The sequence below is a fragment of the Ursus maritimus genome, unplaced genomic scaffold (genome assembly GCF_017311325.1).
Source record: "Ursus maritimus isolate PB19 unplaced genomic scaffold, ASM1731132v1 scaffold_19, whole genome shotgun sequence".
In the NCBI taxonomy this organism is placed as follows: domain Eukaryota; kingdom Metazoa; phylum Chordata; class Mammalia; order Carnivora; family Ursidae; genus Ursus; species Ursus maritimus.
Window position 1 is genome coordinate 9,043,795 of NW_024424341.1, and position 21,056 is coordinate 9,064,850.

Here is a 21,056-nt window from a genome sequence, read left to right on the forward strand (position 1 = left end):
TTATGTTCAGTAGAAGCACAGTTGCCCTCATATATGTAGTTTATTCCGAAATTGAGCAACTTAACATGGCAAGAAGTTTTACACGGAGATCGAACCAGGTACCCCTTCATTTGAGTTGAGTGTATATACAGCCACGTTGTAAGAAGTAGGAAGTCAGTGGGGTGTTAACATTTTAAAAGTGGGGAGAGAACAAACGTGGTGGGCCATCCTTTTTGGCAGAATACTTGACATCTCTTAGGTGTATGGACAAAAACAAGCCCTACAGAATTGATACAAGATTTTGTAGATTTCCTGATAAAAATTTGTATTAGCCGCATTTCCTTTTCTTTGGTCCCAGCAACTCACCGCTTGCTGTTAGTCACTCAAGTGATTTTGGCACAAGCGATTTTGGCATTTAAAAGAGATTTCTATCTCTTCAGAGGGGTGTGTGGGAGAGAAGTACAATATCCGGAGTCGGGTTATATACTGCGCATGTGTAGGCCTTGGGAAGCAGTTTCAAACTCCCTCCTCTGTTGTCCGTCAGATTTGTAGGCCCCTTTTCAGCTTTTGCAAAGAAGTTCTCTTAATATTCTTGAGGCATGTTTTTATCCTTTAACACTGTCAGTCAATAGTTGGCTTTCTCACTATTGGTATTTTTAACCTGGAAGGATTTCTAGACCCTGAGGATTAAGCGGTGGGAACCTTAAAGGGTGTCTCTGGTACCTGTGTTAACAGGAAGCACTAATTCGTATGTGCCTTGTTCTCCAGACTTGGCATGTTTTCTCTTCACATTCTTTTTAGTCTCTGTTTCCCAAAAAGTATCGTTTTAGCATCTATCTGTTTAGTATCTTTTTAGTGTTCTGTTTAGTATCTGTAATATGTGTACAGCATGAGGAAACATACTCCTTTTATTTTACAGCTTGTTTGCTTTTAGTTCTGTTCTGGACACTGTGTTACTTAGACCGAAAGAAAAGAATGATGTAGAATATTATAGCGAAACTCAGGAGCTCCTGAGGACAGAAATTGTTAATCCCCTGAGAATGTAAGTAGAAGATCTGTAGTTCCTTTGCCTGTAGATGGTGTCCTATTTGCTGTTTGTTGGTATAGTAATTAATTTATACCTGCTTTCATTTATTAAGGAATGGGTGAAAATTTGTTCTCTTGATGAAGTATGATGATCGAGCCTTTGCTGCCCTTGCGTTTTAACCTTTACTGCCTTTACTTACTTAATTTCTTAAATCTGGTTACGGTGTAGCACATAGTATATGCCAGAAAATGATGAAACTGTTTTGGTTCAGCATAGTCCAATTTAGTAATTGCAGTAGGTTTAGAAAAGCTGTTACGAAGTATGTGGTACTCTTATCTTCTGTTAGAGCTCCTTCTTCTGCTGGGTAACAATGATTATGCTCTCTGGTCCGGGCTTCTTAAACTGAATTTTATCTGAAAAAAAAAGGAGCAAAGGAAAATTTTAATTTGTAGAATTGCTAGTATTTAGTACTCTTGTATTAGCAACAGATGAGATGTATTTTATTAACACATTTCTTGGTTACAGGAATATATTTAGACCTCCCTGCACATCCCTTAGTAGTGGTATTTTTGGTCATTTCTTAGTTTATGAGTTATAAATTTGTCTTTCTTTGGTCACAGGAAGCAATTTGTGTTGATACAAGCTCAAGTGATGAGATGTCTAGTAAAGACATTTGATACATGGTAGTAGTGATGTGTGATAATGTCACATTATAAAATTTAAACTGTGAAGAGTTAAGGCCCTAGACTATGAAAGAAACCTGTTCACTCAGGAATATAGAGAGCAAACTATGTAATTTAAAGTCCATAGTAAGTCCATATTAATTTAAATCTTGGGACCCTTTTCTTATTTAACAATTAAATTTTAAAAATAGTTTGATAGAAGATTTTGGTGACAAAATGCAGAAGATTAAATAACAAAGGGCACGCAGAATGACCTACTGTATAACATGGCTAGGAAAGTAAATTATAAGCGAATAAATCTCCCTCCTTATATCTTTGCTTTACATTCTGTAATGATGAAAATGACTCTAGTTTTCACCCTTTAAGATAATTATGAATCTTGATTTCGACATCAGTTATTTTATCTGATGCAAATTTTTAAGTTTACTGTCCATTTCTTCTCCCAAGTAATTGATAATGGAACAAGACAGATCAAATCTGAAACTCTAGGTCATGTGATTACTTCCTTCTTTCCTTCCCAAACACCTTAAGTCCATTAACAGACATTATTTGGATACTGTTTTCCAACCAGGTAAGAATCATGATTAACCAGACTCTGTCGCCCTGTCCACAGCAAGGACCTTGGCAGATGCCTTGTTGTGATCAAGATTCCCTGTGTCTGCAGCGTTCCTGTCTCTATTATAGTGGGCTGGTTTTATTTGGTACTGAAACCTCTGCTTTCTCCGTTTCAAGCTCCTCAAAGGCAGAGACCCTGTTTTATCCCCTCACTCATTTTTGTATCCACAGTGGCTGACAGGTTAGATCATGTGTGAGTGATGGATCCCCAGTGTACGTTCGTTGCAGAGAGTTAATGAGTGAATGAGCAGTCCCTATACAAAATGGATATTCGATTAGCTGGGTTTGACTTGCTCTCGTTAGACTTGTGGTGGCCTTTCAGGTTTCTTCCGAAGGCAACTTTAGCATTAGCGTTTTGTCGGGGATCCCCATGGAATGTACTGAATGTGTCCTTTGTTCAGACAAAGATGAGAGACACTGTCATGCACATGGTGACCGGCTTGATTTCACATTTTCCGTTTTCAGTTTCTTATCAGGGCCCTTTACCATTCCTTTTGGTGGCTTTTTCAGCCTTTAATATTAAAAGGACTTGCTCTCAAAGTTTTTTTTTTTTTTTAAGTAAATGCTTTGATTTCTTAAGCAGATAGAATCAGAAGACAAGTCATGGTAATTTAAAAATGCTTTTTCTTAATTTAGTATATGGCAGCTATTACTTAGGCGTGGTAGTGTCTAGGGTAATTCTGATGCTAGATTTTTAATTTGTAAACTTCAAGAATCAGCCTGTAACTGTGATTTTCAAAATAACTGTCTAGCCTAAGAATTTATGTATGACATATTGGAATTCTGTAAGAACTGTGTGATTACCAAAATGGGTTATACTAACTTAATATATATGCCAATATTAATTAATTGTTTTTTACTAACGTAGATATGGATATGTGTGTGCAACAAAGATTATGAAACTGAGGAAGATACTTGAAAAAGTTGAGGCTGCATCAGGATTTACTTCTGAAGAAAAAGGTGGCTCTTAATTTATAGGATATGCATTAAAAATAACTTGAAAGCATATGCTAAATTATTGGCAGAAATGTGTGTCTATGTAGTTTTGGGGATTTTATTTTAAACTAGGAATTCCTTTCTGTGTGATCACAATTTTTTAAGTTCTTTTTTAAATTTTAAAGTTTTTATATAAATTCTAGTTAGTTGACATACAGTATAATATTAGTTTCTGTGTAATGGACAGTTTTGATTTGTTCCCTTTTTGCAAATGCTTTATCTCTTCTAAAAGTGAGTGATGTGTGGGAAAATGAGCCCCTTTAAGAAGCTGTCTGGTTGTAATACATTACGTTTCCTTCCAGCCATGGTATTCGTCATTGTTTCCCTTTAGGGGTGAAGGGTGGCACTGGGCTCATCCCCATTTTTCCAGTTAGTTTTCCTTGTTATAAAGGGAGTTAACGTGGTGAAGTAGAATTAAGTTTATGGTCAGAGACCATATTTTAATCTTTCCTTAGCTAATGGATTTACTCAAGAGATTCAGCTCCTGACTGTGAACATCTTAGCAGCTAATTGTAACCCGCTATGATGTTTAGAGACTTGGTAATTATTCAGATAACAGGAAAAAACAAGATTGTATTCCCAGTTTTATTCTACTGAACCCCCCAGAAGAAATTAAAATTATTTCAATATACATGAATTATTATACCTTGTCATTTACAGTAAAGTTATAACAAAACTGGGCTGTCCTTTGTCATAATTATTAAATATCCTTTATAGTTTTCATTAAGCAGGAATACTTGAGAACTATGCTTTTAATTGAAAAAGTATCAATTATGAAAGTGAATTTAGAATCAGAATATAACTATTATAAATAAAAAATAGAATGATTTAAAAATCTTGTCTGTGACTTATTTTTTTATTTTCTCCTAGATCCTGAAGAATTTTTGAATATCCTGTTTCATCATATTTTAAGGGTAGAGCCATTGTTAAAAATAAGGTAACTTTTAAATTGTTACAGAAGCATTGGAAAAAATGGGCAATCTTCATTTTCTCTGCCATCATACCATAGAAATTATTTCTTTAGTGATTATGTAATATTGTATTTGTTTAGGAATCTTAATATGCTAGGTTCCTGCAATGCAAGTTAATTTAACTATTTAATTATGTGATTAATTAAATTATTGTCCTCCCCAAAGTATCAGACTTAATTGGAGGAGTGATTCCGGTTAAATTTGTGCTTGTAATTTTAACCCTAGTAATAAGTATTATTGCAAATCATTTTCTTATAAAACTGTACATGAATATTTTTATAATTTAATTAATGAACGATTCTAAGGGAAATTAAGATTCTAAGAGAACATTATTCTAGGAGCACCTGGGTGGCTCAGTCAGTTGAGCATCCAGTTCTTGATTTCAGCTCAGGTCATGATCTCAGGCTCCAGGGACGGAGCCCCGAGGTGGCTCTGCACTCAGTGGGGAGTCTACCTGAGATTCTCTCGGTCTGCCCCTCCCCCCACTCATGCTTGCTCACTCTCTAAAGTAGATAGGTTAATCTTAAAAAAAAAAAAGAGAGAGAGAGAACCTATTCTAACCCAGTCGAATACCATGAGAACACTGTTTTTGACTATCCTTCACTCAGAGAATTAGTTTAGCTTCATATTAGCTTTCTTGTTCCCAGTTTTGTAACTTAGCCTTTTTTCCTCCTCCATCTTGAATGAAAGTCTCAAATCTAATGCACTGAATTTCTTAGTGAGATATTCTAAATGGATTAACTTTCCAGGTGGTTTAATGTTCACGGTCTAAATGCTGGACCCTTTTATACTTTAAGTTGGGTTACTCTGTTGAAAATCTTGCTGATTTACTATTTACTTCCCTAAGATCTGATCGCAGACAAATACTCTTACTCGTCTTTGTGTTGTAAGTGATAGTTTGATGCCAGTGTTGAATCGATGGACAGAAGGAAGGGAAAGGAGGACAGTACCACAATTACAGTTTGATATTATTTTGAAAGTGTTAATTAATGAAATAAGACATAATACATAAACATCAAGAATCCATATTTATTCTCTATTCAGAGATGGTAATAGCTATATGTACATCTAGAAAATCTTAGAGAATTGTTCAGAAACTACTGGAATTAACCCAAGAATTTGTAATTTGACCATGTAGACAATAATCATGGAGAAATCAATAGCACTTCTATATACCTTTTAGCAAATATGAAAAAGGGATGTTTTCATACTTCATGAAGGTATAAGATGCCAAGAAATCCATTTTATTGAGATGGGTTTTTTGAAAGACTTTCCCAGAGCTTAAAGGTGATTTGATTAATTAGTGAGAAAGATTGTGTCCCAGGTAAGAATAGTAAATTACTTAAAGGTGTTAAATTTTTACAGTATGATTTGTACATAAACAAGATCTTAACTTTTTTTTTAATTCAATAAAGTGATTTTAGAGTTCTTTACAGGATGAAATGGATGAAAATGTTGAAGTTTGAAGGTTTTTTAAAAAAAGAGTTCTATTATAAGCTATAAGGCAAAGCAATAGACATTAAACAGTGTGATACTATATAAAAGTGGACCAACAGACCTGAATAGAAAGCTCAAAAATAGAATCTCAGTATCTTATAAGTCAGCTTTCAGACACAAATGAGGAAAGAAATCTGTGTTTAATACATAATGTAGGAAATTTAACAGGCAGTTTGGGAGAAAAAAGTCACTTTTGTTTTCCTCTAGAAGAGATAAATTTCAGGTGATTAAAACAATTGTCTTCTCCCCGCTCCCCCCCCCATAGCCCAACACCGTTTGGGAATGTCATAGACTCTTAGTAATAACAAAGATGAAAACAGCTGTGATTCTCAGGGGGTGAGGAGGGCTGGATACGTGTAGGAGTGCATCTCAGTTCTTGAAGGTCTCGTGGGGTTTGGAGAGGGCCCTGGGAAGTTCCATCACCCCTCGAAGGGGTCACAGCTCCCCTCCCCTTTCAGGGGCCTCTTCATATGGGGAGTCACTCGTTCAAAGATTATAAGAAGATACAAAAAGATACTTCAGATGTTAGCTTTTCTTTCCCAAGTGTCATTCTTCACCTGCACAAGCCTTTATTTCTGAGGGAGAGTCCACTGATGTAACAACTAGGAAGAGGAGTCCTGGAAACTCCAAAATAGTGAAACAGTCGGAGAGACTGCACAGAGGTCTCACAGGACTGATGAGACAAAGGACTTAGCCACCTAGGAGGCTGAATGCGGATTTGATAACAAACAAAATCTAATAAACAAAAATAGAATTCCCAGAAATAGAGATTAAAAATGTCTCTCTCCGTATATGTGCTTTACGTCTGGGAGGGGGTGCGTGTCTCTGGATACGGGATGTACAGCTGAAGAGAGAATTGCTCATTTGGAAGATAGATCTGAAGAAAGTACCTGGAACGTAGCCCCAGGGGAAAGAAGTTGGAAAACAAGAGAGGGTAAGAGACATGGAAGACAGATTCTAAGTGCAGGTCTAGGAGACACTGGAGAGAATAGGGAAGAAGCAATATTTTGATAGATAATAGCTGAATATTTTCCAGAATTTTTGGCACACTTAAGTTGTGTGTAAGAAGAAAGGTGCACAGAATTCCTGAGCAGGAAGAACCAGGACTAAATCACCTACCTCAGCGTGTACTTCAGAAAGACAAAGCTGAATTTAGAACCAAGGAATAGTATGCTAGAAACAAGGAAGAACCGAGGCCATAAACATAGGTAAATTAAGCCTTCGTATTCAAAAAACAACAATAACAATAGTACTGGTAATGATGACTCGTGTGGGGTGTTAAAGAGAAGTGAAGCTAAAGTCCTAGCCACTAGTAAGAGAGGATAGTGCACGGAAGCAAAGAAAGAAAAATTGCAAGAAAAATAATGGAATAAAACCGGCAATCAAGAAGCAAAGGTACAGGGCAGTTTCCAGGTTGTGTTACTGAGTACTTCTCATTATAGAACACGGTCTGGGTATTCTTACTACACGGATATATTCTATTCCACAGTGCTAGCTAGCCCCGAAGCTGTAAGGGATTTTAGGGGCTACCCATTAAGGTCTGTGTTACGAAGGTAGGCAGACCAATATTATACAATTCCATGAATGTTTTTATCTTCTCCATAGATATATGTTTTCTTTTAAGTTTAATGCAACATTTGTACCCTTCTGCTTTCAGGTTTTCTTAGTGGAAAACGGCAATCTAAATTGTACAGTTTTGTACCATCGCACCAGCTTTGTTGTGATTCTTGTGTATGTGTGCCTTAATGACCTGCTAATTACTCTAGGGTTTTAGCCTTCTAAAACTGGTAATGAGATTTGAGTACTTGTTTTCTTTTTTTTTCTCCCCACCCCATCCACCCAGGCTTCTAATCCATCTGCCTCGATATTGCAAAGCTGTTGGTCTTCATTCTCACTTCTGGTTCCTTTCTCTCGGTGCCTGCCTCTTCGGTTGCCATCAACCACGATTCCCCTTCCCCCGTCACCATTATTATTTCTAATTGTTGCAACTATTGACCTCTACCACTTTATGCTTTCTTAGTTTCCTGTCCTATTTGTAACCCCTGTTACCTGTTAAATTTTTTTTATGCTTTTGACTTTCATGGAAGAATGCTGGTCTTTTATAGTCATCAGCAACCAAGCAAAATATTGATATAGCATAATAGCATAACCTTCAGGTTTTTTGGTTATCATTTGTTTTTATTTGTTGTGGGTTCTCACGAATCTCCTGGTTTTGTTAACAAGTAAGTTTTGTTTATTTCAGGATATAAGTTGCTTTGGAAAGCTGAGGGCTTCTGAAGGTTGGTCTCAACAGCTTTTTCATTATGAAAACTGTGTTAATAAATTTCCATAAAAATCTTGAAATTTAGCTATAAATAGGTTGATTCTATACCCAGAAATTCTGCTGGAAAGGTAAATAGTACACTTAAAGATTATTAATCCTTTTGGTAGAGTTAAAGATTAATGGCATTCTGTAGTAAAATATTTGGTTACGTTAAGATTTTATTTAGTTATTTAAAGAGGAGAGAGAGAGCACGTATGAGCAGGGGAAGGGGCAGGGAGAGGGAGAGAGATCTCAAGCAGACTCCACGCTGAGTGCTGACTGACATGGGGCTCGATCTCCCAACCCTGAGACCATGACCTGAGCTGAAATCAAGAGTTGGATTCTCAACGGACTGAGCCGCCCAGGCGCCCCTGTAGTAAAATATTTAGAAGGGAAAATGTGTAATATATTGGTAACACTGTGACAGGCATACAGTAGGAGCTTCCTTGGTATTTGTTGAATAATTGAGTGACCATTTAAAGAGACAGCATGCTTTCATGGAAAGAATAGTCAGTGGTTGATAGGACACCTGGTTTCTACACCTGGCTCTGCTTTAACTTTCTGGGAAGCGATAATTATTCTTTCTTAGAACTCTGGGCTTCATTTTAGAAGTGAAACATTGGGTCTGGAAGGTCTCTGGAAGTGAGTTTATTTTCCTGTTTCAAGCATGAAGTGCATTTTAGATTTTAAACAATCAGTAGTTTAATGGATTGTTGATGAAAAATACGTTTTAGATTTGGACAGTTAAGTTGAACCAAGTGGTTATTGTTCACATGGTGCTTCTCGACTGCAGTTGCTATTCCATCGTTTTTCTGCTGATCACTAAGGGGACTTTTGGATATGAAAACTAAAATAAGAACTCATTTTTAAGGTTTTATGCAAAGTACATTTAATCAATTAATCGGCATTATTGTCTTCCACCCATTGTTCTGATGACCCAGGGGGCGCTGTCTACGTCCTCGGTTTTTCTGTCCTCAAATACTTTTGGGACAGCTTCACGTTCTGACTTAAGCATTTTGTAGCAAAATCATATGTGTCTTTCTGCATGTTTTTAGATCAGCAGGTCAAAAAGTACAAGATTGTTACTTCTATCAAATTTTTATGGAGAAAAATGAGAAAGTTGGAGTTCCTACAATTCAGCAGTTATTAGAGTGGTCTTTTATCAACAGTAACCTGAAATTTGCAGAGGTTAGTGATTATTATATTTTATGTGACAGTTTTTAGTAATCTTGAGACTACTATTAGGTTTAATAATTGTTAATTTTACCCCGCTGAGGACACAGTAACTGTTAACGAAACGCAAATTAAAAAAAAAAAAAGTTCAGTGTTTCAGTTGTGTCCTCGTAGAAAATGCCTTAGAATTAAGATTGGACTTTTTGGATTTTTGGTGCAAAGAAAATATAAAGCTAATTTGTAAGTTGAGAACTTTTAAGTAGTATTTGACGCAAGAGGAAGAATTGTGTGTTTTTTTTTTTAAACTGTCACTTTACCCAGTTTAACATTTTACCTACGCGTCTTAGCCAAACATATCAAAAAAGAATGTTTACTTTTTCCTCCAGCAAGAGACAAAATAAATTCACTTATGTTGGTTTGTTAGTGAAAAAGTGATAGAAATTATTTTTTCTTTTACTTTTTACTGTGTCTTCATGATCTTAGTGGTACATTTATTTCCTAAAGAATGTTCTGGTAAAGCTTTTAACGGCCACAGTTATTTGTTGAAATAGAAGGAATGGTGTCCTTCAGTGGCCACAGTTCCTTTATTATACTTGCCAAAACAGTTTTTCTAAGATGTTGATTTTAAACATAAACCCACAGTGGAGCGTTAGTCTCGATTGTCACCATATTGTTAGAGACCCAGGGCTGTTGACCTGCCTGACCTCCGGGTGTCCATGGAGTGGATCCTGGACCACTTGAAAACTCGTGGCTCATCGGTGTTCTGCCTCCCCACTCCGCTTTCACGCCCGGATCCTACGTACAGCCGTCGGTATTACGGCAGAACCGCTGCTTGCCGTGACGACCATGGCTGCCTCGGTTTCATAGGGAAGATTTTTTTCAGCACTTTGATTCTAAAAATACATATGTCTTGTTTTTAGGCACCCTCATGTCTGATTATTCAGATGCCTCGATTTGGAAAAGACTTTAAACTCTTTAAAAAAATTTTTCCTTCTCTGGAGTTAAATATAACAGATTTGCTTGAAGACAGTAAGTATACGATTTTTTAGTTGGTTTTGTTTGTTTTTCGCAAATAGGCCAGTCTCATTAATTATGAGTCAGAGTCTAACAGGATATATGGTTCTTCTAAAAGGCAATTCGGTCTCTGAAGAGCCTGGAAATAGTAAGGTGGTACTTTCAGTTCTAGGTATTCTGAGAAAAGAATCAGAGATGCAAATAAATATTCTATATGCAAATGTATTTATTGGCACATGATTAAGAAATTAGGCACAGTCTGTATGAGAGAAGAGTAGTTAAATGAATTATGGTGTATCTGTACAATGAAACTCCTGCCGCTAAAATTCATGTTTGCGAAGACCGAACTGTACGAAGGTGGTTATGACTTAAGTGCAGAGGTAAGTTGGTCCTTTCTATAGGAGGAGCCCCCCAACACACACGCGCGCGCACACACACAGGGTTACGTAAATCCGTAGATAGAGAATTATTGGAGAAAATTCACAGAAGTGAAGTGGTTATCTCTTGCTAATTGAAATTGTAGATGCTTACAGTTTTCTTTTTTATATTTTTTTGATTCTTTGAATTTTCATCAGTAGACATTTCATAATTGTGTGAAAACACTCTAGAATACACTGTTTTTAAAAAATTGTCACTTGGGGCGCCTGGGTGGCTCAGTTGATTAAGTGTCTGCCTTCGGCTCAGGTCATGATCCCAGGGTGCTGGGATGGTGCCCTGCTCAGCGGGAAGCCTGCTTCTCCCTCTCCCTCTCCCCGCCCCCTGCTCTCTCTCACATGCTCTCTCTCTCTCTCAAATAAATCTTTAAAAAAATTGTCACTTGATCAGAGAAAATATCTTTTTAAAGATATCCCGAGTGCAAGGAAATACAACATAACATTTATGGGGACAGGGAGGGGTGGACTTGTTGAGTCTGTCTTCAATAAAGCTTACCTTTTCCTTTTAGTTTTTTTAATGGAAGAATGCATGTTTAAAGGCCCCATAACCTCTCTCCCACCCCTACCGTTTTAGCCCCGAGGCAGTGCCGGATATGCGGGGGGCTCGCAATGTACGAGTGTAGAGAGTGTTATGACGACCCTGACATCTCCGCTGGAAACATCAAGCAGTTTTGTAAAACCTGCAACACTCAAGTAAGCTTGACATCACTTAATGGAAATTATTTCTTGTTGGAAACGTTTCAGGTTTGAAAAGTTTTCAAAACCGTTATTCACTTGAATTCATTATTAAGTGGTATTGCTCACGTGTCTTCTGTTTCCGTGGTGGACTGTTGAAAAGTACTCAGTTGCTGTTCATAGGCTTGAATTCAGTCATAGTGAGGGGGGCCCATTTGCTGGAAACACTGAGTGTGGCTCATGAGGGACATTCTCTTCATGCTCCATTTCAGGTCCACCTTCATCCCAAGAGACTGAACCATAAATACAACCCGGTGTCACTTCCCAAAGATTTACCTGACTGGGACTGGAGGCACGGCTGCATCCCCTGCCAGAAGATGGAATTGTTCGCTGTTCTCTGCATAGAAACAAGCCACTATGTCGCTTTCGTGAAGTATGGGAAGGACGACTCTGCCTGGCTCTTCTTTGACAGCATGGCTGATCGGGATGGTATTTTATTTTGTTTTGCTTTGTTTTGTTTTTAAGATTTTATTTATTTATTTGGGGGGGAGGAGAGAGAGAGCGCGCGCGCGCATGTGCGCTAGTGAGGGGAGGGGCAGAGCGAGAGGGAGAAGCAGACTCCCCACCGAGCAGGGAACCTGATGTGGGGCTCGATCCCAGGACCCTGGGATCGTAACCTGAGCTGAAGTCAGATGTTTAACCGACTGAGCCCCTCACGTGCCCCCGGGATGGTATTTGAAGAACTTTTCTTCTCCATGTGGCACTGTTTGAGTTTGTAGTGGGATAGTTCATAGCGGATAGTCTGTTCTGAGTCATAGAACAGTGTACGTGGAAAGCCTCTCAGGAGTATTTTGGTGATGTAGTCTTTATATTTTGAAATGCATATGCAGCCATGTTACTAAATTAAGGAATAATATCGTTGTGATATTATTTGACACACACGTGGTTTTTATTAAAAGAAGAATCCTAAAATTCTTATTTTAGGGCTGAGAGGTTTTCCTTCCACCTTCGTCTGCTTTTACTCGCAGGCTCCTCTCCTTTTCTATACACGCCACAGTCACCATTTCTGAAGTGCCCACGCACGAGCTCGCTGGGAAGTACGTTGAGTCATTATACGGAAATCCCTGCGAGATGGGGATTACTCCTCTTTTTCCGTTACTAAAGCTGAAGTTAAGGTGCCTGAGGTCACATAGCTTGTATTTAACTCCATCTTTCTGACCTCATAGCTTATGTCTTTTTTACTACATTCATTGTCTTCTAAACGACGAAGCAAAGAAGAGAAATAAATACCTTCTTTGGCAAAGTAAGCCTATTCTGCATGTAATGTGTTTCTTCCTGAAATGCTGCACCTTCTAGGCCATGTTTGATGACGCTTAGGCGTTATTCAACAAGTACGTAACCAGCACGTGTGCGGTACCAGGGGCTCTCGTGTAACTGAAAAGCAGCCGGGGGTCGGACATTTGGAAAAGCCTTTGAGAGGCTGGGCCAGGGGAGTCTTTCCGGGAGCCCCTAAAACCACCCCAGCGCCTCATTCAGTCTGATGATGCTTGAAGCAAAGCCTTGCAAGACTGGCACAAAGACGTATTTACAACTTAGGGGAGTGCAGTGGTCTTCATTTGGCTAGATATGCTCCAAACTGGGCGATCTCGGGGGGGAGCGTGCGGGGGTCCTTCTGTCTGGGAGGGCCACGGCACGTGAGCAGTTGGGTGTTGTGTGATTACGGAGAGGGGACACTGTGCCCTCACTGAGTACAGAGAAGCCTCTCAAGTGGGTTTGGACTTTGCTCAGGATATGCTTCCTTTTACCAATTTTATTCCATTGGCTCCGGAATCCTTCCAGAAATCAAGAAGTGAGAACACTGTCAGGACTTAAAAGGAGGCTTGAACGTCTAGGAATCAGAAGTAAAATAAGGTCCTTCCGATCTTGGAAATCGGCCTCCGCTACACCGAGAGTTGTAAAGTCGCCTCGGTGGGTCAGGGTGGCCAAAGGGGTTAGAACTCGACCGCCCTAAACAGAGCTCTCCCTCTTTCCCGCAGGCGGCCAGAACGGCTTCAACATTCCTCAGGTCACCCCGTGCCCGGAGGTGGGAGAGTACCTGAAAATGTCTCCAGAGGACCTGCACTCCTTGGACTCTAGAAGAATCCAGGGCTGCGCACGAAGACTGCTCTGTGACGCATACATGTGCATGTACCAGAGCCCGACCATGAGTCTGTACAAGTAACCAGGGTCGTCCGGGCGGGGGCGGCGGCCGAAGGCAAGACCGTAGCGTCTGTCGCATCTTACCCGAGCTGGCGGTTCTGTTCCGCGTCCGTTGCCGGCAATGGACGTCTGTCTGGTGGTGATCCTGCCGAAAAGGATTCCTGTGTTTAAAAAACAAATTGCTTTTGTGTTACTGAAGTATTTAATAAGAAGCATTTTGCACTCTAGAAAGTACGTTTGTGTTGGTTTTTTAAGAAGTCTAAATGAAGTTATTAATACCTGAAGCTTTAAGTTAAGTGCATTGATCATATGATATTTTTGGAAGCATAAAATTTTAATTGTGACAGTTTAAAACCTCTTTTAGTCCATTGAGAATGTAAATAAATGTGTCTTCTTTATGGACCAAGGATATGAAAGCATTTTTCCTTTTAGCTAATGGTTGCCTTGAGGAACAAATATGTTGGTTTTATTAAGAGTCTACTTTCAATCCAGTTACGAGAATTGTACCAAGTTTGATTTGTTAACCTCTATAGTGCTGAGCCCTGCATGCCCGCACCCCGCTGAGCTTCTGTGTCTCCCCCTTAGTGGCCAGAAAAGTACTTAAATCCCTTTAATGGTGTGGTTTTCTATTTGTTCTGGTTTTGAGATATCTCAGTGATTTTTGTCATAAAACGTCTATTTTTGATGTAATTTTCCTGGGGGATTCGAATATACAGCAATTGAAGCTCTTCATTTACACCAGTAACTGTCAGCTGAGAGTTGGTTTTTGCTTGTTTGTTTGTTTGTTTGTTTTGGGGTTTTTTTTTTTTTTGTTTTGTTTTGTTGTTTTTTTGTTAAGGCTCTCTATTTTATGGAACAGGGCACAATGAATTTTATTAAAGGTTGGGATGATGAATAGATTTCTACACCAATATATGGCCCCTCAGAAAATAAATTTGAATCTGGAATACTCATTAAAATCTCCCTGAAGAGATGTGTTGGCTTTCTAAACCTTTCCTGTTGTGAGGAAGACCTTGCAGAACGTAAGTGAGGTCCCAGTCTGCTCGCTAAATCCAGCTTAATTCACGGGAGATCGTGGCAGTTACGAGTCAGACATGTTCCTGAAACGTTTGCAGCAGCTTCGTCCTCCTTCTGACGAAACAAGTAGAACACAGATGTGTTCTTAGCCCATGTCCACAGCGCGTGTCTAGGCCACAAGTGGCTGTTGTAGACTAGAACCACAGATAACAAACGTCAGTGCCGTGGAACGTGCTGTGGTCTGTGTTTTCTCCGACTGTCCTTTTGTGGTATTGTTGTCCTAACCGTGCAGAAAGAAGACTTGTCGTGTGTATATAGCATATGACTTCATGAAACATTTAATGTCCAAAAAAGTGGAAGGAGTCCTTACAAACCCTGCCATTAGTTTTTTAAAAGTCACGTTTACTTTTGGTTTGGTCGTTCCATTTTGCGAATATTGATTAGCTTTATAAATTGTAGCAAGGTACAAAAACTCTTTCATCTTGTAATCTTTTCATTTTTGAAATGAAAAAGCACATACCTTTTGCATGAGGTTTTGCTAAATGCTTGGGTGGGGCAGGGGGCTGGATACTGGGTTGGGTTGGGGGTGAGGAACCCCGGCTCTGGGGCTGGCACCACTCCTGTCCCCCTCGGGTAACAAGGGAGGGGCCCAGGGTGCACGATATTTGCGGTCTCTTCCGGCCCCCACCTTCTTCAAGACCAGTCACCCTTTAGTAAAGGGGTATTGAGTAAATGAATGCATGAATGAGCTTATCTCTGTAATTTTTAAAAAGATTAGCTGGAGGGATGGCCGGGAATCTCTATCTAGGTGAGAATGGATTTAACAGTTAAAAAAGAGGAGACAGTTCCTTTTCTTTGAAACAAACAAAATACACGTTCAAGAAGGTCTGTCCTGCCCGGCCTCTTGTGGCAGGAGGCTTGAAGCAGAGCCATCCGGATGCATGTACGGGTTTCCCCCAGGATGTGAAGGCTCTTTCCAGGGGGAGGGGCCACATCCATAAATTATTTCTAAGGATATTTCTTTCAAGTAGAACCTTATGTCCTTTCACTGTTACCTGGGGGGGGAGCACTCAGTAAGGGGATGCCAGGGCCCGCCGTCGTGCTCTCTGTGGGGGCGTGAGGCTCTTCCCCTGGCCCTGGATGGTCGGTCCGTCTGGGTGGCTCCTCCTTGTCCCTGTCCCAGTAGAGCCCTTGTGGCAAGTGGGCACTCTCAGGGCCAGGCTGTATGGCTCCGGTGGCTCATGGACCTGGTGATTTATTTAATTTTTAGCCTTAAATTTTCTTTAATATTTTCCTGTTGGCTTCTAAAATGTTTTGGTTATCCCTTTTTCCATATCCTATCTAAAATCAAGATGGCAATAGAGTAGAATTATTTATAACATGGTTTATGATTCATAGCTACAAATAGAAAATGTAACAAGTCCTGTTCGCCCACCTCCCAACTAAATTCACACTTGTAAGTGTGTGTGTGTGTGTGTGTGTGTGTGTGTGTGTGTGTGTGTGTAGGGGAAGGGAGGGAGACCAAAAGGGAGGAAGGGAGGGAGAGGAACCATGTCGTGAGAGAGAGGCTAAGTGTGTTTGTCTCTCACAATCAGCTTTATAAAGGAGTTATAGTTTGACTCCATCCCTGAAAGAATGTTTTGTAAGACTGAGAAAACACATGGAAAGCCAAGAGAAACAGTAACAACAGTCAGTAACATACAGTTGTTACAATTGCTAAGGGTGATCTCCTTAGAACAGTTTAGGATTTTTGTAATTCACATCTGCCTAAATGTTATAGGTAAATGGCTTCTTTCTATCCCTTGGATTCATTGATTTTTTTTCACCTAACATGATTCAGGAACAAGAGGAAGACACCGTAATTAATCTTATGTAACTTATATTGTCATGACGAGTCTTGCTGTTTGAACTTGGCGTCTTCCTAAGTTCAGGCTTTACTTCCCTCCTCAGGCAGATGCCCACATCGAGCTAGATAACGTTGCACCTGCTGGCTGATCGGAGACAGAGGGGAGCCGAGGATACAGTATTAGGCCTTAGCTGAGCAGCTCCCACCAGCCAGTATTTCTTGGACATTTATTCCTGAGGACTGTGCCCGAAGGAATAGGGAACAGGGCCTCTGCCTCCGAACAGCTTAGCGCCTGCTTCTGACAACAGAATCCCTACTCCTGGTGTCTTCATTGTAAGGCACCAGGTCTCGGGGAAGCTCTGGGACTAGGTAACAGAAAAACTCGTGACCCGGTTCCTCCCCTTTCTTTTTCTATTAGCCTTAAATGACTGCTTCACTACTTTGGACCTTTGTGTCCTCTGGATAACAAGGGGGTTGGAATATCAAATTTTACAGACAAAGTACAAACTTCTGGGTCCCAGGCCATGCCGGCTGGATCGGACCCTTCCTGAGTGGAACGTGGGGACTTTGTTAGTGAAGGGCTTCAGCGGGCGGGCCTGAGGACCAGCCAGCTTTGAAAACTCCTGAGCTAACAGATCTCAAAAAATACCTTTCCTTCATGGGATTGCGTGATTGTACAATGTTACGGCATTCAGTGCTCTACGCACATGTGAGTAATTACATGTTCGTCACATTGTTTATCTGTTTACATATGAATTTATAGAAGAAATGCATTTGAGTATATATACCTCAACCCACTGTTCGTGGAGCTGTTAGCAACCTTGGGAACACACGCACATCTTAAGAGAATATTTGATATTAGTTACGTGGCCATTTGTCTTCCATTTTATTTCTTTAGGGGACACGGAGGCTCTCTCTGGGTACCAAAGAAATGGAATAGCAACTCCTGTGCACAATTAAAGAAAACGTTATTTCGTACTATCTGCTACTTGATGAAAATTTTAACGTCACATGAGAAGATTTTTCTCTGGGGTAACAGGTCCTCTTATCATGAAGCAAAATGTCCTTGTGAAAGTAGGTGGAGTATAATGTTTCAAAGTAAAAATAAGATCTCCTTCTCTGGCAGTTAGTGATGTTAACAACACACCCACAATTCCCCTTCAATGAAAATAATACTTGAGTCCCCCAAGGCATGTGGGGGGAGTGGAGGAGGAGAGCGTATTAAAATGGAAACCAGTGTGCACATGGGAGGGTGGAGGACGACGGAAGGTAACCCCCTCCAAGCGGATGTGGTGCGTGGGGTCCCACGAAGGCAGGGTCTCTGCGCGCCCCCTGCGGTCCTGTCACTTGTCAGAGACTAGACTTGTCGGGCGTGAGGCTCCCTGCGGGGGTTTCCGTTGCACTTGTCTATGCTCCTTCCAGAAGTTTCACTGGAGGGAGAAGAGAAGGAAGGACTCTTCATCTTATTCTACATCCCGGGGCAGCTGCAGGGTCTCTCTTGAGTCAGGGAGCAGCGCTGAACAGCCAACCAGCAAACGTGGCCAAAGATAACGGAGACGCAGGGAAGGAGCTATTTCTTCTTCCTGATGCTGGTCAACAGCGGCGTTTGCAAGGGGTCACTCCGGAGCCCCGCTTGATTTCCGGACCCTCAGGCTTGGCCATGGTTGTTTGCCCACATGTCTGAGTCTCATTCTCTCACATAGGTCGGGGGTGGGGGGAGGACTGTTACGGGAGAGGGTGGTCCTTCCAGGCACTGCACGCTGCTGACCTCTCTTGCAGTCTTGCACGCTGTCCGCTCCTGCCTTGTACTTTTCCGGAGAGATTATGTTGGAGACTCCACTGTCTTTGGTTTGGTTCTGTGAAACGGCCTAGAGTACTGTCGAATTTTAACTCCAGAGACTCTAATGTCCTGTCACAAACATTCACTTTTTTTTTCAATCCCATTTGAAACTTGCAAGGAAGTTGTGGTTACTCATAAATTGGTATAAAGGAGCACATGTTGTACTGCATTTTGCATATCTGGTATCTTGTTCAGCATTCTTTTTTTTGGCCCGAAGAACATCCTGTATTTATGAAGATATTCTTTAAAAATAACACCCCATAAAATATCCCTTTACTATCAGATTGCTCTGATTTAGCCTTAATTTTGTTAAATTTTTTAGAGATGAATGAAGTGCTGCTGTGGAAAGCAATGTACTATATACTATTTCTGTATCATTAAAATTAAATTTTTATGGTTCCTTTTCCTTGGATTTCTTTGGGGAAGAGTTTTGGGTTACAGGAAAACTGGGATTGAGTACGACCTCTTACATTGTTGCAGGCTCCAGGGAAGAAGGTTCCTTTGGGGGAAAAGCTCCTCCTGGAAGTGTAGCCTCTGCCCTCATTAGGACCGTTCTAGAAAACCTCGAAGACTTCTTCTGCTCTGGGCAATGTGCCAGTGGGTTGCCTCCTGGCATCACGGTTCCCTGTAGTTTCTTGAAGTAACTGGGCATTTCCAGGCTCTGGCCCTGCCGGTCTCTAAACCGCTCCATCTAGCAGCTGCCCTCGTGTGCCCCATCGTCTCTACACATGGGCACAGAGCCGTCGACTAGAATAGTGTGTCCGGGTCCCGCACAGCTGCCAAGGAAGCGGTTCAACGCTCCGCTCTTCTGTCTGACCCAGAGACGTGATCACAGGATGCCACACGGACGGACACTCTCATCTTCTTCTAGGTAATGGTAGAACAAGTCTTCCTTGAGAATTCCTTGGAGTTCAGGTCCCTTGATGTCAAGGTAGGGAAGCCAGAATGCTCTAAGTGATACTGATAATAAAGTACATTCAAGAACCTTCTTGTTTCAAAAACCTACAGCTGATGGAGCACATCGGTGATAAAGCAACCTTGCTATCTTGGCATCCTTCGGTCAGACTCCGGGGTTTGCCTGCTTTGTCCCGGGTGCCATCCTCAGGGAGTCCGGGTATGCTAGTGTGGCAGTGAGGGTATAGGCGCACGTGCCGGCCTGCGGATGGGGACCACCCAGTGAAAACGAGTCCCTGAGCGGCCTGGCGGACTACCCACCCTCCCTTCCCGGGGCCAGGCTGGGTGCTCTTCTGACTCTCGGAGGCAAGTTGCCCCCCACGAAAGGCTGCACGGTGGGCGAACTGACTAGAGCAGCTGCTCTCAATCCCGGCTCTACGTTGAATTCGAGCACAGAGACATCAGCCCTAGAATGCCTGGGCCCACCCAAGGGATTGGACTCGGCAGACAGGGCCAGCCAAGCACCGGGTATTTTTCAAAGCTCTTTACATCTGTCCAACGTGCAGCAAGATTGGGAACCCCTTGTCGGGAGGACTGGGGTTTTCTGAGAGATGTCATCTACTTGTCATTCCCCGGTGGAACTTTCTGCTCCGGAAAAAGACAGAGGATCGTGGACTTGGACAAGCTCCCAAGGGGAAGTAGAAACTCTCTTGTGGAGCTCCTGGCCTCGACACTTGAGAAAGAGCCTTGGAAATGTATGTGGGACGTGCTCTGGAGGCCGGAGAAAGCATTAGGAAGCAGGACGAATTTCGCTACTGCTGAAGAGGACTTGAAAAGAGATACCCTTGGGCATGATGAAGATGCTCGTCTCTCCATGCAGGGAATATTCCAGATGGTGTGTAAACTTAGATGTCGTAAACAAGAAAACTCACCAGGCTGGTTAGGTAAGAGGTAGAGGAGTTCTGGGGAAGAGACTCGGAGTTTGGGGGGCAGCCGTCACGCTGAACTGTGGACAATCACGTCTGTGTGAGTTGCCAGCTTTGGAGGGCTGTTTCGCAGTGCCGAATGTCACTGGAGGGGGAAGTAGCTTCTGAGGTCTAGGCAAAGAGTCAGGTGAGTGAAGACTGATCTGGACAGCATGAACAGAGAGGAATCCGTCCAGCGGTGACCTTCATCACAGACGCAGATTGTATCTGCTGCTTGGACTCTTTTTTTTTTTTTTTTTGAAGATTTTATTTATTTATGTGACAGAGAGACAGACAGCGAGAGAGGGAACACAGCAGGGGAGTGGGAGAGGAAGAAGCAGGCTCCCAGCAGAGGAGCCTGATGTGGGGCTCGATCCTGGAACGCCGGGATCACGCCCTGAGCCGAAGGCAGACGCTTAACGACTGCGCTACCCAGGCGCCCCTGCTGCTTGGACTCTTGAATTTCATACATCAAGCCATTCCCTTACAAACAACCCCTGTGTCTGTGTTAAATACTGCCTTTTCCACAGTAGCTTGCGGTCGCACCTGGGTTTGAAGAGTTGGATTGGAAGCCGATTTTGCCTGGGCTGCCTTCTTGAGCTCCTCCTCCCCACTCCTCCCCACTTTGCGAGGTGTTGAATGGGACCTTGGAGGTCTAACCTTGCGGGGGCCAAACAGTGGCAGGCACAGTCCCATCAGCCCGTGGAACAAATGAGGTCAGGCCTTGGACCATGATGCGTGGCTTCTTAGCTGCCCATTTGAAATAGCTAGAGAGGCAAAGCTGCTCCCCGGACTGTGGCAAGGTGGGGTTACGACCTCGCCATCTCCGTTCTACATATTGTAAACGAGTGTGTGTTTTACTCTCTCTGGCCATCTCTGCAAGGTGGACTTGGAAAGAGGTGCAAGTAGGATTGCATGTAGGTAGGTAG

The 21,056-nt window shown here is 41.7% G+C and overlaps 1 protein-coding gene across 7 annotated transcripts in view; it reads left to right on the plus strand.

The window, feature by feature from the left end:
* CYLD (CYLD lysine 63 deubiquitinase) overlaps window positions 1-18,667 on the plus strand; it is a 67,800-nt gene extending 49,133 nt beyond the window's left edge. For all 7 annotated transcript variants that reach the window (XM_040633294.1, XM_040633297.1, XM_040633298.1 and 4 more), the window contains 8 exons: window positions 899-1,021; window positions 3,173-3,264; window positions 4,171-4,237; window positions 9,126-9,258; window positions 10,164-10,272; window positions 11,266-11,384; window positions 11,639-11,855; window positions 13,403-18,667. In XM_040633294.1, the coding sequence (XP_040489228.1) occupies window positions 899-1,021; window positions 3,173-3,264; window positions 4,171-4,237; window positions 9,126-9,258; window positions 10,164-10,272; window positions 11,266-11,384; window positions 11,639-11,855; window positions 13,403-13,587 (1,045 nt within the window). In that variant the 3' untranslated portion in view covers window positions 13,588-18,667. The remainder of the gene's footprint in view (window positions 1-898; window positions 1,022-3,172; window positions 3,265-4,170; window positions 4,238-9,125; window positions 9,259-10,163; window positions 10,273-11,265; window positions 11,385-11,638; window positions 11,856-13,402) is intronic.
* The last annotated feature ends 2,389 nt before the right edge of the window (window positions 18,668-21,056 follow it).